Source organism: Rattus norvegicus, chromosome 15 (assembly GCF_021556685.1).
Source record: "Rattus norvegicus strain SHRSP/BbbUtx chromosome 15, alternate assembly SHRSP_T2T, whole genome shotgun sequence".
In the NCBI taxonomy this organism is placed as follows: Eukaryota; Metazoa; Chordata; class Mammalia; order Rodentia; family Muridae; genus Rattus; species Rattus norvegicus.
The window spans coordinates 57124202-57142493 of NC_141548.1; the positions used below are offsets into that span (position 1 = coordinate 57124202).

Consider the following 18292-nt stretch of genomic DNA (forward strand, 5'->3'; position numbering starts at 1 on the left):
ACTCCACCTGTAAAACAAGTTACTCCAGAAATAAGAAAAAGTCTAAAGCACTAAATCAACAGTCCATACATAAATGAGCTTCTCGAATATCCTACAGGGGAATCAGCCAGGTGGGAAAATATAACACTGGGCACATATGCATTATGTAGGTAACGGTGAGTATACGGAATCACGTGTGATGAACCTGAGGTTGTTAATGTGGTTATGCTTAATGTGTGTGGTTAAGCTGAGGGGCACATGTCTGTAGCAATGGGGAGGGAGATAAGGAGGCTTGGGCTACATAGAAGGACTATTACAAGCAAACAGTGATTCTACTATGAATATCTGTCTAAAAAGATATTTTTTCTTACAGTCATCCTGACTTAACCCAGGAGAAATGGGAGAGGAAAAAGAGGAGAGGAGAGCCTAGACCTGACAAGCCCACTGGCACCGGGCACTGTGGCGGAGTGAAGCTGCCATGTGCGAGGCATGTGAGTGCCTCTCACAGACAGCAGCTGTAGGTCTACAAAAATTCACCTGAGCACTGAGAAGGCACCAAGAAAAAAAATTCTCTGACTAACCAGAAATGCAACTGATTTATCTCTTCAGGGTAACCTACTTCATTCATTCCACTAACTATGAATGACTACCATTCAAAGTCACCACGTGGGCACTGTAGAATCAAAGATGATTAAGATACAGCACTGTCTACAAGTAGCACACGTTTGCTATACGAACAGTGACACGCAGAATAAAACAGACTCGTATGGACCACATCTACACAATCCACTAAAGAATATCTTCCAGTGACCTTCCTAGACCTTTATCTCCAAAATTTAAGGAGTTATAGCCTGTGGTCCTCAATACTAATTATGAAACTTACCATCTGAATTAAAAATTGTCTGAGTACTTCAATACAGAAACTCTTCAGCACAACGACAAGACCCACATCCACTTCACAGTACAATGTGCCAGCAAAGAAACACTATGCACACCACAATTCTTTACATTTTAAACCTAAAAATAAGTCCTGTCATGAGGAAACTCAACTTTTTCAAAGCAAACACAAATCTTTTTTGTTTATTCACTTTACACCTCACTCACTGTCCCACTTCCTGTCGTCCCCTCCTACAATCCTTCCTTTCTTCCCTCCCCTTCTCTGAGCGGGTGGAGGCCCTCCCGGATATCCCCCAACCCTGGCACTTCAAGTGCTTCTTTTCCCATTGAGGCCAGACAAGGCAGCCCAGCTAAAAGACCAAGTCCAATATGCAGGCAACAGCTTCTGGGACAGCCCCTGCTCTAGTGGTTTGGGACCCACATGAAGACTGAGCGAGCTGCACACCTGCTACTTCTAAGTGGGGAGGCCTAGGTCCAGCCCAGCAAACACAGATCTTATATTCCAGTTTGTCTCTGATGAAACTGAAAGTTTTAAACAAGAACATGCTCCAGTCTCACAATAATAGAAAAATCTGGGAACTTCTGCTATATGGAGTATCCTGAGTACATGAAGAAAGGCCCAATACTAGACAGTAATCAATGCTTTTCTAAAACAAAGTAAGTCTGGAGGTAGCATCCATGATAATTCAACCACAGATCCAAGTATTTACTAATACTGAATGCTAAAATGGCTACTTTAAGGCTCCCCACCTATTTAACAGTACCCACTCTAAGAGAGTGGATTTAATTCTTAAAGGGTTCTGCCATCACTTTTTTTTTTTAAAAAGATTTATTTATTTATTATATATAAGTACACTGTAGCTGTCTTCAGATATACCAGAAGAGGGCATCGGATCTCTTTACAGATGGTTGTGAGCCACCATGTGGTTGCTGGGAATTGAACTCATGACCTCTGAAAGAGCAGTCGGGTGCTCTTAACCGCTGAGCCATCTCTCCAGCCCTCTGCCATCACTTTTACACACACACACACACACACACACACACACACACACACACACACACACACACACACGTATGTTATCTGAAAGGGTGGACAGGAAGTTCAAGGTCCCTGCTCATTTCAACTTGACCAGCACTTTCTATTCCTCAGTTAAGGTTACTCACACAGCTGGAGAGAGGGCTCAGAGTTAAGAGAACTTACTGCTCTAGCACAGGACCAGGGTTTGGTTCCCAGCACCCACATTGGGTTTGTAATCATCCTTAACTCCAGTTCCATGTGATCTGTTATCCCTTCTGACCTCTGCAGGCACTATGCATACATGTGGTCTACATACATAAATGTAGGCAAAACACATGAAATAAAAAGGTTACTTACTCACTCCTTCAGACCAGACTTTTATGTTTACCATATCTTTACAAACCGAAAATTGCTTTCATGTTACTCAAGGTAAATGGAAAGTCTTAATCATTAGCAATAAATATTCCCAAGAACTGGTTGGTGTTAGTTAACTATTTCTCAGTTTGCTTCCCCTATTTCCTCTTAAATTTAAGAAGCCAACTCACTTTGGAAATGGCCTCCCTAAACATGATTTGCTTGTTCTTTGTTTAAAGTTAACACATACTTCTTAAAGATTCAGGGGAACATTCATTGCTTATAAATCAGGGGAAAGGTATTGTTGGTCATGGAGTTCTAGTTTAAAGCACTCACTGGCACACCGTTGCTGGTAATTACAAATTGTACATATTACTACAGAAATCCTTACTTAAAACTACCTTTTGGACCAATCTGAAAGAATGTGAGTATCTGAATGATGATCCTGTTACTGTTACACACATAGGATGTACTTGTCAAGTGCCTGCCGTGTAAGAAAGTAAGCACATCAGAAACAGCAGAGATAAAGGAAGCGTGCCTCATGTGGTAAGGGAATAGAGGTGAGTGCAGTGTTTGTTCTGTACCATATATTCTCAAAATGTATAAATGAAGCATGATTTCCCCATTCCATGATATGTACATGTAACAAAACAACATATAACATACCCCAAATAAATTGGTTTTACTTATGGACTTACAAAAAATTCAAAACTGAATCCATTCACATTGCCTTTTGTTGTAGATCAGACTGACCCGGAACGTGCAGACTCACCTGTTTTTGCTTTCCACATTTGGGGAGTAAAGGTGTGCACCACCAACCCTAACACCAAACACTGCTTTGTTTCAAACAAAAAAGAAACACAGAAATCCCCAAATAATGTTCCTTTATTTAATGTAAACGTAACTGTTCTTTCTGTCTATCTGTGCGTGTCTGTGTGAGTATGTGACTGTATGTACAGGTGACCGCAGAGGTCGGAAGCCTCAGATCCGCAGGTCTGGTGCTCAGTGGTTGAGAACCACGTGACATTGGTACTGGGAACAGAGCGCTGATTCTCGGCCAGAGTACTAGTGTTCTTAACAACAAAGCCATCCTGAGACCTGTGTAACTTGAAAAATGTTCATGGCCTGCCACATGTGCAAGTGCCCACAGAGGTTAGAGAGGGGGTTTGGAGTTCCAGCCAGCTCTGAGCACCAGATGTGGCTGCTGGTATACAAGCATGGGCCTCTGGAAGAGCAGCAAGCGCTCTTTCCTGCCAGACCATCACTGCAGGCCCCAGCATGACTATGGATATGTAAAACACTGGAAACAACACAATTTTTATAAATGTGAGAAAAAAGGCTGAGCTTACAGGACTCTCCCCACACAGGTTCAAGGCCATATTCATGTCTAGTAGGATAGGGAAAAGAATACACAGGTGGATTCAATATAATGGGAGCACTGGGCATACCTCATTTAATTATTCCCAGAATAACGCAGGCACCCACTTCCCCATTATTAAATACAGTGACAGATGCAGTATTTCGCCATACACTAGTGGGTAGTAGGTTAATCGCAAGCACTCCCACATACTTCTGCTCAAACTTGTTGATACTAGTTTAAGTAATTATATAATTTGATTACGAATTAGATAACCTTTTAAATTAAGAGAAGGGCTATAGGGCAGGAGGCTGTTTTTATGAAAGTCTTTTGTTAAAAAATCTGTAAAGGTAAATTGTTTTAAAAACATACTTTTAAATTAGTTGTAAACTTGGAGACCAAATCTATAAGGATTTGGTCAGTGTTGCCTCGGTATCCTGCTTTGTGTTTACAGAAACCCAAACTGATCATTTAAATTAGAGGTTTAATTTCCACAAGAAGAGAAAGCAGATGGACAATGGCATCCATCCTGTACTCAAAGCAAAGCTTTGTCTTACATCACTAAGGAAGCGGCCTAAGGTAAGCTGTAGGAATACTTGCTAATCTTGCTTTTGTTGTGTTGTGTTTGTTGAGACAGGACATACTATGTGGCCCTGAACTTTTCCTGCCATCTAATTTAACTGAACAATTGCCTCCTATGTCACCATTGTACTATATTGTACAATGTGACTAAGTGTTAAAACTAGTGTTACAAAGCTGAGTATTGAATTGAACACAGAGAGAAGTTATATCCAGCTGGGCACCAAAAAGAGCATTGCTAGAAACCCTGACAACTGGAAGGATTTAGGGAAGGTAGGATTAGTGATAAGGGAACTCAAAGTCACTGAAACAGCCGTGGCAGTAGCTTTTGACAGCACCAGCCATGCTCTTATACCTGGAATTTCCAGTTCAGAAGACTCAAACTCCCAATGACAAGGACCACGTGGTGGTGACTACTCATTCTTCTGACCCTTCACCCCAGCTTTACACTTCCTTCCCTAGGTCCAGACATCAGCTAATCTCCTTTGTGAAAAAACAAACCAACCAAACAAAAAACCTCTTAGATCTTTTCTAACCTGCCCAACTCTTTGGCCAGATTGTTTTACTAATTTTTATTCTTGTTTTATAGCCAGAAGACCCTTAATAAATATAATGGGAACAGAGAAAATTAAAGAGTAAATAAAACATACACTAAAAACAGATTTGTAGGCACCTAGTGCCAATGCTGCTTTAGGAAGAGAAGTAGTTTGTCAGCTCTCTTCAGCAAGTTACATTAGTAAGTAAGCAGGAAGGGTGTGTGTTAGCACCATCATGTGAACAATGACATCAGCTACTTAGGAAGTCTAAGGCACCGAGAAGTTCATTTCCATGAGACTACTGAGTTCCATTTGCATGTGGACACCTTTAAGGACACTTCAACTCCAGCTACAACACAACCGGGCGGTTAGTTACTGAGAGTCTGACCTGATCTTCTAGACTTTTCACAAATTACCTCTCCACCTACCATCTTTGAAAAGAAGCACTTCTAATCATGTGCATCTGAAAGGTAAGTGATCTCTAATATTCCCAGTAATCTCCTTTCTCCTCACTTAGTATATTTTCCTAGAAGGTTTTTTTGGGGTGGGATAAGTGATTCAGTATCCCCTAAGTGAAAGGTTAATCATCACTAATTTGTGAATTGATATTTTGATCTTCCCTGACCTTAAGGAATGAGATAATACACGCTTTCTGATAATACCATTCAACTCAGTATGTTGAAAATACCCAATTTAACAAGAACTTAGAACTGTAATTGAAAACTAAGCTCAAAATCTAGAAGAACCTAACTTCATTACACTTCTCTTCTTCTTCATGGATGGGGAGAAAGAAGGCTGGGAGGTGCAGACACACACAGACGCTTCAACCCTGCCTAAGAGTACCTGCTGGTGACAGGCTGTGTCTAGGAGCAGAAAGGAAAATGCTTGGTTAAGGGTGTGAAAGATGATTTTGGACAGTCTTGTCAAATAATAGTTACTAAACAGGGTTCCTGTTTGTTTGTTTTTGGTGAGCCAATATTGTAAAATTACCATATTTGTATTATTTTAATTTCTTCTACAAAGCCAAATTCACAAGTCATTGTTTCACTTGATTTCAGACAACAAATGATTAAGTAAACACAAAATTCCTTAAACACAGAATTTTTACTCTCAATTTTGCTTTTAAGAATATAAAATGGAGGCCCAGTGGGGGAAAATGTTTGCCATGTGAACATCAAGAGCTGAGCTTAAACCCAGAGCCCCAGTAAAGTTAGAGGAGGTCCTATATGTCTATAATCCTAACGATCCTAAGCAAGATGTGAGTACTGACAGAATAATCCCAGAGGCTCATGGGCCAACTAACCTGGTGTCCACAGTGTGAACAACGACAACGACCCACGTGTGACCCACAGTATTAAGTCTGCACATAGACTGTGTGCATGTATACATGCATTCTCATTTTCATTCTCTCTGTCTGTCTCTGTCTCTCTCCCTTCCCCCACCTCACTCTCTCAGTCATATGGGCACAGTTGCCTGCCTGTAATTTCAGCACTCAGGAGGCACAGACAGGAGAAACCAGGGGCAAGCCATTGAGCTAGCCTAGCCCAATTGGTAAGCTAAGTAAACAAAGTAAACAAAGTAGGGCAATAGACAGAAAGACCCAGCACCAATCTTCTGGTCTTCATTTACATGCATGCACACACACATGTACTGGTACGTGTAAATACACATCTGTGTGCATTTGCCACACACATCCAGAATAAGACAAATAAAATCTAGACACAAAATAGACTTAGAAAAATAAATGCTGTTTTTATATGCAGGAATACTATGCTGTAATAAAGGAGGCAGGAAAGTCACTGCAATATAGGGCAGGCTGAGCATCTGTAATCAAAATACTTGGGGACAGAACTGTTTCCAATTTTGAATTTTTACAGATTTGAAATATTTGTGTAGGCTCTACAAATAAGCACCCCAGTTCAAAAATCCATAATGCAAAACTTCAAACCCACTTTGAATTTCAGATTTAAACTTTTATGAACATTCAACCTATGGTTTGAATTAGGCCCTGATTAAAGGATATTAACTGGCTTTAGCAGCTATATTTGAAATCATAGAATTCGGCACATTGTTAAGTCTGATTCATGTTCTCTTTAGCTAACCTTTAATAATCTTGTTCTCTCTTTTTTAAAAATTGTACTTATCAATGTATGAATGTTTTATCTGTATCGAGATATGTGCACCCCATGCCCACAGTGCCCTCAGAAGACCAAAGAGGGCACTGGCTTCTCTGGTACTAGAGTTAAAGCTAGTTATTATCCACCATGAGGGTGCTGGGAATTGAGCCTGGCTCCCCTGGAAGAGCAGCCAGTGCTCTGTCTGCCGAGCTGTCTGGGCAGCCCCAAATAATTCTTGTTCTCTTTACTGTAACAGTAGTGAAGTTCTTTATGATTTTCAAGATACTATTAAGAGCTCTTCCATAAGGGCAGTGGTGGTGCAGAAGCCCGAGGCAGAAGCAGGCAAATCTCAGAGGGAACTCCAGGATAGCCAAGGATATACAGGGAAAACAACAACAACGAAAACAAAAACAAAAAAAGTTCTTCCAACTATGAAGATTGGACCTCCTTCAAGAACCCAGATTCTTGGCTACCATGAGGCAAGCACCATGCCACCCCATGCTCTTCACCTCACCTTGTCCCAAAGTAGCAGAGCTAGCCAATTACAGACTGAAAAATGGTCTGACTGTGAGCAAAAAGAACTCTTTCTTAAACAACCAGGGAATCAGAAACCAAAACAAACAACAAAACCCAACCTCCTTTAAATTTAGACTGCTTCTTAGAAGCAGGACTTGGTAGCACCTGCCTTTCTTTAATCCCAGGCAGATCCCTGAGCTCCAGGGTTTAAGAACTAGGGCTCCCCGCCAAAAAAACAAAAGCTGGGCTCCCTCCTCAGAGCGGAGTTTCCTCAAGACTGGTTCTTAGGGGGCTGACTCTCAGCACCTGCTGGACTGCTCTGAGAACATGCTGGACTCCTCACTCCGGAACAGCCTGCTTCAGCTGCGGCCTGTGGCAGGGTGGTGGTGGTGTTTCCACAGCTCTTACTAACTGAGTGTTCAGCAGCAACCTTTCCTTCTTTCAGCATCTCTCTCTCATTCCCATTCCCCATTCTCTGTCTTTATTTTCCTGACATATGAAAGGAGCATCTCAGAGTTGCTTAAAAATGACATCAATTCCAAAGTCATCATTATATAATATATTGCTAAGGAAACAAAATGCTGGCATTAATTTTTGGCAAGCCAATGACTTCAACACAATTTTAGAAATGTTAAATGTGAAAAAAAGTGAGATTTCTCCATCCCTAATCCCACAAACTTTATAAAGGTTTTCAAAATCATACCTTCATTCATTCAGAGCTTAGACATGGTTATTAACATAATTACCTACTCCCCCAAACCAGTAAAATTTGACTTTGCCATACAGAGCCACAAAAAATGAGTTTGTACAATGTTATAATTCTAGAGCTGACACGATAGCGGACAGATGCTTTGCTAATCGAGGTAAAATAAGTTTCAAGTGGCTACAACTAAAAACAAAGGGCTGGCAAGATGGCTCTGCAGGTAAAGGTGCTTGCCACCAAGCTTGATGAGCTAAGTTTAGTCTGTTAATGAACAGATTCCCACAACTGTCCTATTTACTTATTTATTGGTCTATTATGTGTGTGGGCCACAGCTTGAATGTCCACACACATCACACACCACATAAATACATACAAATTAGAACAAACTCTTCATTAAACACTAATTTTAAAGTTTAACTTTTACTTATAAAACATGAGTGCTGCTGAAAGAGTCATCCACAGAGCACACACAAAGTAGGAATAACTAAGATTTAAAGCTGTCAAGACTGCCCTTGGATCAAAAAAGCAAGATTGTGGATGGAACTTTACCTGAACTTCTCTCACTGGTCTATCATTTTTATTTGCTCTTTTGATAGAACACTCTTGTCCCCTGTACTCTTACAAGTCTAAAAAAAAGTTGCCAATGTAGCCACAGGCCTCAGCTTCTGTGGAGAAGCAGCACCAGAAAACCATGAGGCATGAATGACATGTTCACTTGCTTTTCTGGCCAGAGATCATGTCCAGTGAGTTCCAGAAGATTCTGGTTCTCTGCATAGCTTGAGTGATGCTGTGGTCAGTTAGCTGACACTGTACTTGTGTCAGTACTAGTTTAGCCCGAGGAAACTGCCAATGCTATTTTGTATTTCAAAATTTTGTATTTCACACAACTAAACTTTGACATGCGAACAGAACTAGATTCACATGAAAAATTTTTTATTCGGTGGCATTTTATTTTTTAATAAACAAAGAGGCCAACATAAAACATTCATGGGGAATACAGTATGGATTCCACTCACAGTCAATGCTTTAGCGGGGGACCATGAGGAAACAAGCCACACGTCAAGAAGAGAAACTCGACTTGTAAAAGCAGTGAAGTCAAAGCACAGATCAATACACTGGAAACAGAATGAGAGTCACGGTCAGAGAGGGAGACGCAGTAGCAATCGAGCACAGATCAACAGCTCTAGTTGTTTTCACCTTTCTCTCTAAAGTCATGGAACTCACCATTTTAAAGGAAAAGCAATAAAAGCAAATGTGAAGACATTCTGTTAAGGAAAGCTCCTGAAACCACGGCTGCTTTGGATCTCACAGAAGAGAGATCTGCTGAGTCTGGTGGCTTCAGCCCCTTCCTCTATCTGTCAATCGGATGGGAGCTTCCTCACATGGTATAACATATAAGCAGAGCCTGCATATGTCCTATGCCAATCACTTCCCATTAAGAGTCGGTAGAAAAGATGGGAATTCCATTATTAGCCTTGCCTTCTACAGACAGTAGATGAGCATTACCTTATAATGGGAAGTATTGCCAGAAGTCGGTTAGGCATTGGGCTTAACTATAGGAAATGAGATTTAAATTCACAAGTTGCTGAAGGACTCTTTTTGTAAGGTTCCAGATTATGGTGTTTAAGAGGTTAAACCCCGGGCTGGGGATTTAGCTCAGTGGTAGAGCGCAAGCGCAAGGCCCTGGGTTGGTCCCCAGCTCCAAAAAAAAAAAAAAAAAAAAAAAAAAAAAGGTTAAACCCCTCTATGAGGTTTTCTTATTTCCTTTTTAAAATTTATTTTGAATTACTATGTAGCCTAGATAGCTTTGAATTCAGAATCTTCTGACCTCAACTTCTGAGAGCTGGGGATAAGGGTAAGCATGAATTACCACACCGAGTGATCCAACTTGTAAGAGTAAGGTCATAAGGGAAGCAGAGCCTCTGCTTTCCACAGTGACGCCTTCCTGACTACAAAGTTAGATGAGATGCTCTAAGCTAGTGGTCAAGGGCGGTCAAAGGAGCCAACCTTTGATGTGTGGCTTTGGCTCTTGTGATGGAGTTTTGCTGGACTGCTAATTCTACGTTATACCTGTAGTGAGGCAGAGAAACAGTCATACAAACGGACTCTCTCTGGTACTGTCACACAAGTACTATTATATAGTTTATTATATAAACTTTATTATATATTATATTATATAGTATATTATATAGACCATCTGACTACCTTCGACAAGCATCTATCACAAATAAAAAGTCAGAAGAGTCCACACAAAGCCAAGCTAGCAAGTGTACAACACAGGCAGCAATAACCAAAGGAAGCCTGTAAATCCAGGAGTGCCATCACATGGCTGAAACACAGTAACATGGGATGCAGTGGCATCTACTAGATGCCAGTTTCCTTTTTTAAGATGCAAGACGGCAGACAAGACACAAAAGGGAAGTCCTGTGGATTCACATCTCTTTTAGTAAGGCACCATGAGAAGGCTTCAGTTACAACCAGCAGTGGCAGCCAAAGCTGGCAAGCAAATCGTGCATGGCGAGTTTGCCGAAGCAAAGCACACCATAGTGAGGTTGCGAGTCTTAGGGTGAGAGGCACATGGTGGAAGAGTGTCAGTCCGTATCACAGTAAGCCTATAAGCTAGGTATGGTGTCTCACACCTGGAATCCTAGCACTGAAGAAGCTGAAGAAAAGAGACTATCAAGATTTTGATGACAGGCTAGGCTAGAAGGAAACCCTGTATCAACAAATAAAATAACACAACACAACAGGCGAGACTGAAGAAACAGCAAGTTTATCAGTGGTGCTGAGAATCTGGTAGCAGAAACTGTAAGTGGGCTTCAGAAAGAGATAGCAAACTTGCCTGTTTGACCTGCCCACCACCCCAATGGAAGCCTGTTCTCTAGCACCAACATCAGGAGGGTCCCATGAGGGCATCTACAGACAGACCAAGGAAGCTGAGCTATGCCAGAAAACCTATTCCTAAATATGATCATATTGTATGATTCAGGTGTCCTGTTAGTTCATAAAGAACAGACTGCATGTATCTATGAATGTATCTATGCTCTTGCTGATGTTAGTCAGTGGTAGTAACAAAACTCCACGATTTCTAAACTGGTATCTTCCTTCCACCCAACTATTCAGTTCTTAAAATAAGTCACACCCGGGGTTGGGGATTTAGCTCAGTGGTAGAGCGCTTGCCTAGGAAGCGCAAGCCCCTGGGTTCGGTCCCCAGCTCCGAAAAAAAAGAACCAAAAAAAAAAAAAAAAGTCACACCCATAGTAAAACTTCATTTTAACACACACACACACACACACACACACACACACACACACACACACACACACACACACACACACATACCCTCTGTCAGAATGTAAGAGCACACTCTTCTTCAATGCTACAGGGCTGAGAAGGAGGCATTAGTTTATGGCTCTACCAAGGCAAGTGTAAAACCCAGGTAAACATGAAAAGCTCTCTCAGACGGAATTCCCTCTTTGGTAAAGAAGCTGAATCTCATGATCATAAGCAAACAATGATTAGGCCTTAGATTTCTAGTCCAATTTCAAATTTTAAATGTTAAATTCATTATCTGCTATAAAAATATATAGTTTAAAAGATATTTAATGAACAGAAATGTAAGTGACTTTCATATAAAAGCCAAACTCTTACAACAGAGTTCCTCGGGGTAATTTAATAGACAGGCTGTTCAAGTAATATGTACTAGAAGCACACCCAGATTTCTTATCTCCGGGGCTTTGATTCTAGAAGCCTAAGCTCAGAATCCTAAAATGCTTTGGAGGGCGATTTTAAGGACAAAGAGGCAGGGAAGCCCTCCACTCACACGACTCCATCACTCTCTGTGAGATAACAAACCCTAACAACATGTAACCACGAAACCAAGCAGGCATTCAGAATCATCTTTCTCCCTGCACGCACATGGCTACAGTTTTCTCCACAGCACCTAAGCAGGGTAAAACGAGCTCGTGGATTTGCTATAGGAGATCGTAACTAACAAAATGTGAATGAATACTACAAAGCCAGCCTGCATGACTTTTTTTAACCTTGAGGTAAAAAATACGTAAATAAACAACCTTTTGTGAAAAGAAGCTCTGCAAATTTCTTATTTAACAAAGAGGTCCAAATACAAAACACTAAATTCAAATTCAATGTCACAACAGAACGTCTAGATACTTTTGTCTGGGTCTAAAACATTGCAAACACTGTATTTTTATAGGAAAAAATTCTATATGCTAGTTTCTTTCACCTTAGGTTCCCTATTATGACTTATTTTTAAATAAACCAGTACAACATATACTATTTCTAAAAAATGACAGTGTAACTCAGTATTAGTCTACTGACTTAGACTAAGCAATGACTTAGACCTTTAGAAACGGACAGAAATTCTCATTTACCTAGGAATTAAACTGGAGTGGCAGTTTAACTGGTAAGGAAAGTCAATTTACTCTGAGTAAGTCTCATTTACTCAAAAACAGACACAGAAATCCTTTTGCAACAAATCCCTTCCCTGACACAGTTAAATGCAAATTCTCTCTTCCGTCTTACTCCAGAAAGCTCCTGCATGCATAGCTGACACGCCACCTACTGCAAAACCCAGCTGCCAGCGCAGGCGGTGCTACCAGCATTTCATTGCATCGCCAGGCTGGGACGGAATAAAGGCGTGCTTGTGTGGTAGTGTTTCTTTTTTAAAAGAAAAAAAATCTCCAAGCCAAGAAGAACAAGCTGAAATAGCATCCTGAAAATGGAGCGTAAAATAATCAGAAGGGAAAAAGAAAGGGAGTACGAAGGGAGGCACAACAGCCTGGAAGACGCCGAGCAAGGCAAGAACTGCACATCCACACTGACGACCCTCAACGTCGGTGGTTATCTATACATTACTCAAAGGCAGACACTGACCAAGTACCCAGACACCTTCCTGGAAGGCATCGTAAATGGCAAAATCCTCTGTCCATTTGATGCTGATGGCCATTACTTCATTGACAGGGATGGGCTCCTCTTCAGGCATGTCCTAAACTTCCTACGAAATGGAGAACTTCTACTTCCCGAAGGATTTCGAGAAAATCAACTTCTTGCTCAAGAGGCAGAATTCTTCCAGCTCAAGGGGCTGGCGGAGGAGGTGAAATCCAGGTGGGAAAAAGAACAGCTGACACCCCGAGAGACCACTTTCTTAGAAATAACAGATAACCACGACCGTTCACAAGGACTGAGAATCTTCTGTAATGCTCCTGATTTCATATCAAAAATCAAATCTCGCATTGTTCTGGTATCCAAAAGCAGGCTGGATGGGTTTCCGGAGGAGTTCTCTGTGTCGTCAAATATCATTCAGTTTAAATACTTCATCAAGTCTGAGAACGGCACTCGACTTGTACTAAAGGAAGACAACACCTTTGTCTGCACCTTGGAAACTCTTAAGTTTGAGGCCATAATGATGGCTTTAAAGTGTGGGTTTAGACTGCTGACCAGCCTGGACTGCTCCAAAGGGTCAATTGTTCACAGCGATGCTCTTCATTTTATCAAGTAATTACCTGTCTCATGAACAAAGGCAACAAGCATGCAGCCAGCAAGCTTCAGAAGCCACAGAATCAAAGGCATCCCAAACAACGTGCCCAGCTAGCTAGTCCAGAGCCCGGCTGCTAATCAAGTACTGTGAGCTAACGGTATGTAAATCTATCACTAAAGATGTCCTTCTCTGGGGTGTTCTGCCTTCACATTCCCACCGACAGTGAAGCTGTGGTCTTCTACACTGTAAATAAAGACAATGCTTTTGCTATTTATTTTTTTTCTTTAAGCTGTCTTTCAATGAGAATGTCTTTGTACTTCACCTATCATTCACTATAGCAAATGCTAACAATATACGATTCAAAATCTTTTCTACTTAAGAGCAAAATTCCATGAAGAAAATGAACTGGTTTATAAAATAAACATGGAGAGCAAATTAAATGTACAGAGCTACCTAAAGCAGGGGTGACAGTGAATCAAAATGGGATTGTAAAACACATTCGAGCTACTGATTTGACTTTTAAAATAGCAGGCACCAAAAGCTTTATTATAGTTCCTGTATTTCGTACTACAATTATGGCTAAATTTATAATTTTGCTGAAAATTTCTAGGAAACTGCTTGATAACAATAAAAAAATAAATAAAAGCACTGCTAGCTTCTTTGCTTGTATTAATGATTGCAATAAAAGTTACACGTGTCACTTTAAAAATGAATAGTGCCACTTGATGATTGTGCATGATATCCTGCATGCATGCAATCGATCACCTGCCAGGCTACAGTAGCACCTTACTAGTCAGCAAGGGACAAAAATTAGCAGCTGCACTTTCCCACACAGCACAGCACGGGCAGTTTGGTCCCAGCTGAGCACATGGTGTAAGAATGGAAGACCCACTCTCACAATCACTCTATGCTCATTTTTCAAGCTCAAAACTATTAAATGAACATTATTCAAGAACACTCTTACAGAAGAACTTTACTAATCTTTTAAAAATCTATTATGCAAAAAAAGTCTTTCAAAATTTCATACTAAAACCCAACAAAGTCAACACCGACTACTCAATTCCTCGTGTTATACTAAAACTATCTGTTCTGCTGCTAAATCTCAGAGTCGTGCTAATGTTTTCTATCTCATGCTAACAGTCACAGAAATCTTAAACTTTACTTTATGAATGACTGCTTAAGGACTGTTCTCCCAGCTAAACTCTAAATGTGGGGCACGCCTTGCCTACTTACTCTGCAAAGAACACCTACATCATTCCTATGGTTTCACCTACATCATTCCTAATGGTCTCTAAGAACAAATTGTCTATTTAAAATAAATGAGCTGGAAGTGGTGATTCATATTGGAATCCCTCTAGCTGAGGCAGGAGGATTAACGAGTGTTTTGAGGCCAGCTAGGGTTAATAGGTGAGGCTCTATCTCAAAAAAGACAAAGCAAAAGAAAAAAAAAGGACGCAGGGAAGAAATCACTGAAACTAAGTACAATCCAACCTTATTATAGTAAACCAACAAAACCTGTTGATTATCTTGGCTGAGTTTGAATAGTTAATCATATATTATAACACTTTGATTACATATAAAATTTAGAATAAAGCTCAATATTAATTACGATTAACTATAACTGACTTTCACTTACAAGTTCTAAGGTAATATAAAAGCTGCCTATGCAGACTAAAAGAAACCCTTTAAAAAGTACTGTGCAAACAAAGTCCTTCAAAAATTCATACTAAAACAACAATCAATGTCAGCTACATAATTTCCTCAGATGTTACATTAAGAAAAAACTGCTTTGCCTTCTGTATCAAATCTTAATGAACTTTGAGCGGCTTGATCAGAACGTAAAGGGACTACTGAAACAGTTTTTAAAAAGTACAATTTGCCAGTGGCTGCTACTCAACTGTTTATACATATATACACCTCCCCAGACTAGGGGCTGACTTTTCCTTGGCATTCAGACTGTGTACTGAGAAAAACTGGTAGTGATTTAACATCACTGTCAAGTTTTTTCTTTCTCAAGGTTTCAGCCCAGATAATAAAGCTGTACTGATACAATGTGTTACTAGAGACACAGCTAAACCAGCCTCAGAGCTGCAATAAGGCTTCCCAGGACTTAACTAGAGAGGTTAGCTTTCATGATGAAGTCATTGATGCTGTTATGAACTACCAAAGGAATCCACGCATGTTTATGTAGCTCTTTAAATGAATATTCACTTCTGGATTTAAGTCCTCAAACTTTAAGGCACCATACTAATCTACAACAATTAGTAGTGGACAGGAAAATATGACTATACTGTTTCCCCTCATACCTCTCTAGAAACATATCTTTGCAAATTCAAAATTAACTGTATTTACAGATTCTAGTGCCTAAATGCTATGCTACAGGTACACAGAAAATGTCTAGTTTTAAATTTATGGCTTTCTAGAAATATTTACCAGGATCTTACTAAGATATCTTGATAACTTACAAAAGGACAAGAGTAAAGCTTCCGTGACAGTTTTGTTTCAATGACTGTGTAATGTCTTTCTCATAAGCAAATGTTATAAAGAACTCACCAGTGTCTCTATCTGTTTAAAGGAAGGTGGTAAAGGTTATTTACTATACTTCCAGGACCCAAGCATACATTCTCCTGTATTTGGACCTAGCCCATGCAGTGGTTCTTGTACCCAATTTTAAAATGTCCTTATGGCTTTCTGCTGTATTGTAAACTGTACCTGTGCAGCATGAAGAGTGAATGAAACATAAGACCTCAAATAATAAAAAGCAGATGACTATCCCAGCCTAAAGATGAAGATAACAAATAAGCCTGCTCCAGTGTTTCTCTGAAGTCTTAAGTGCTCCTTATAAAGCACTACTAATAAAAAGGTAACATTCATTAAGTTCCTGTTGTCTGGTTTTTGTTTTGAGGTAGAACCTTACCTGTAGGCAAGGCTGGCCTCAAACTCCTGATGACCCTCCTACCTTGAGCTTCCTAAAGCTGGGTTCCTGGTTTGGTGACCACCTGTGTTTTACTATAGCCAAAGCTCAAGCTAGATATCTCAATTAACCCTCAATGCCAATGACAGTCACGCTCTTCTTCCAGAATACAGAGAAAGAAGGGCTAAGAATCCCTCCCTACTTCACGGTTAGCAAGAAGCCAAGGCCCATAGCCCAGTTTAGTGGTTCTAGATGCAGCACGGAATGCTTCTGTGAACCAAACCATTCAGATCCCCAGTACCTAACCTAGAACTTGGCACAAAATAGACATTTACATTCATAACTCAATGTGAATACAAAATACAAGATACAGTCTGTCTTACATATGTACACTTTCACAATGCAAGCATTCTAAAAATGTTGAGTGAAAAATTGAACTTTGGAATATCAAATAACTTTTTTTAAGCAAATAACATTTTTAATGTCATGTCACTGAAAGAACATGAGTGAATCATCCATCTCATAGACTAAAGAATATCCAAATGTGTCTATTTATGAATCTACACTTTTTACACACCAGGTTTGCTGAAAAGGTTAATCTTTTAGAGCCTGCATTAGCTGTACTGTGAAAAAAATACTTTTCTTATGAGCAAAACATGCTTAAATAAAATTCTCCTGAGTTCTGGAATGAGATTCTATTAACGTCTACAAACTAGAGGATGGGAAGTCAATACTTAATCCTTTCAAACTTTTAACCTCTTCCTGGGCAGGTTTAAAGTGGGGGTTGTATATAAAGCACTTCTACTTCAGACTTTGAGGAGAAGAGTTAATAGTCTGACCCAGTGCAAGGACATCCTCCTAGTCACAAGTGTTAGCCATGCAAAGTGCAGGACCACACATAAGTTATGCTTCCTACTAAGACATGAACGAAGTGCAGATCTTTTAAAAATATATGCTTTCTTATGTAATAAAGTGAGTTATTTTAAGACAAAAACATAAAACAGACTTCATTTAATTATTAAAAACACTCGATTTTCTTCAGACTTTCTAGTTCTATGTAAAAATTTATAAGAAAATAAGCTAGCATTTTATTAGCAATTTAAAAATCAGTGGGAACGATACAGATGATAAAGCAATTTAAAAGCCAAGCCTATTTAATGAGTTATGAGTAAATAGCTCACAATGCAAGGATGTTGGCTAAGGTTAAAATTAGTGTCTGAGTCATCATGATTATTGCTCGTGAGCAGAGATGTAACACAGACCATCCAACATAGCCTGTAACTCGGTAAATGTATGTGTACGGCTCTAACACACACGGCTTCTGTAGCTGGCTTCCTAATCACATTCTGTTTAAGCTACTATTAAAATTCATTTGCTTTGTCAACAAACACAAAGGGGAAGTGTTAAATAAGCACTTGCTCGGCACAGAGATATATCAAAGAAGAAATCTAAATTTACCTGAAATAATTTGTGAAGAAGAGATAACATTCATCTTTCCTTGACAAAAATAAATAATTGGCTAAAGTGATTCTATCAAGCAAGTTACTTAACTGTATCCTGCATGCTATTATAAGTTATTTATATGTAACTGAATTCCTCTACCAAAATAAAACGTCCACGTCTTGGTTTGAGGATGACTGGCAGAAGGCTTGCCTAGCATAAGCAAGTCTCTCCTGGGTTTGATCTCCAGCATTGGCAGTGGGGCGTGTGTGTGTGTGGGAAGTGTATGTGTGTATAGCTTAGGTATTACCAATGAGAAACACTGAATTAGACGTTAAACAAACAAAAAAAGGGAGCTCTATTAGACAGCAAATAGATATTC

The 18292-nt window shown here is 39.9% G+C and overlaps 2 protein-coding genes across 3 annotated transcripts in view; one reads left to right on the top strand and one right to left on the bottom strand.

The window, feature by feature from the left end:
• Gtf2f2 (general transcription factor IIF subunit 2) overlaps positions 1 to 18292 on the bottom strand; it is a 121034-nt gene that overhangs the window by 55551 nt on the left and 47191 nt on the right. The gene's annotated exons all lie outside the window — the stretch shown is intronic.
• Positions 5015 to 16433, top strand: Kctd4 (potassium channel tetramerization domain containing 4). The gene is given in 2 exon segments (NM_001109650.2): positions 5015 to 5190; positions 12607 to 16433. A coding segment is annotated over 1 exon segment (780 nt). The 5' UTR covers positions 5015 to 5190; positions 12607 to 12797; the 3' UTR covers positions 13578 to 16433.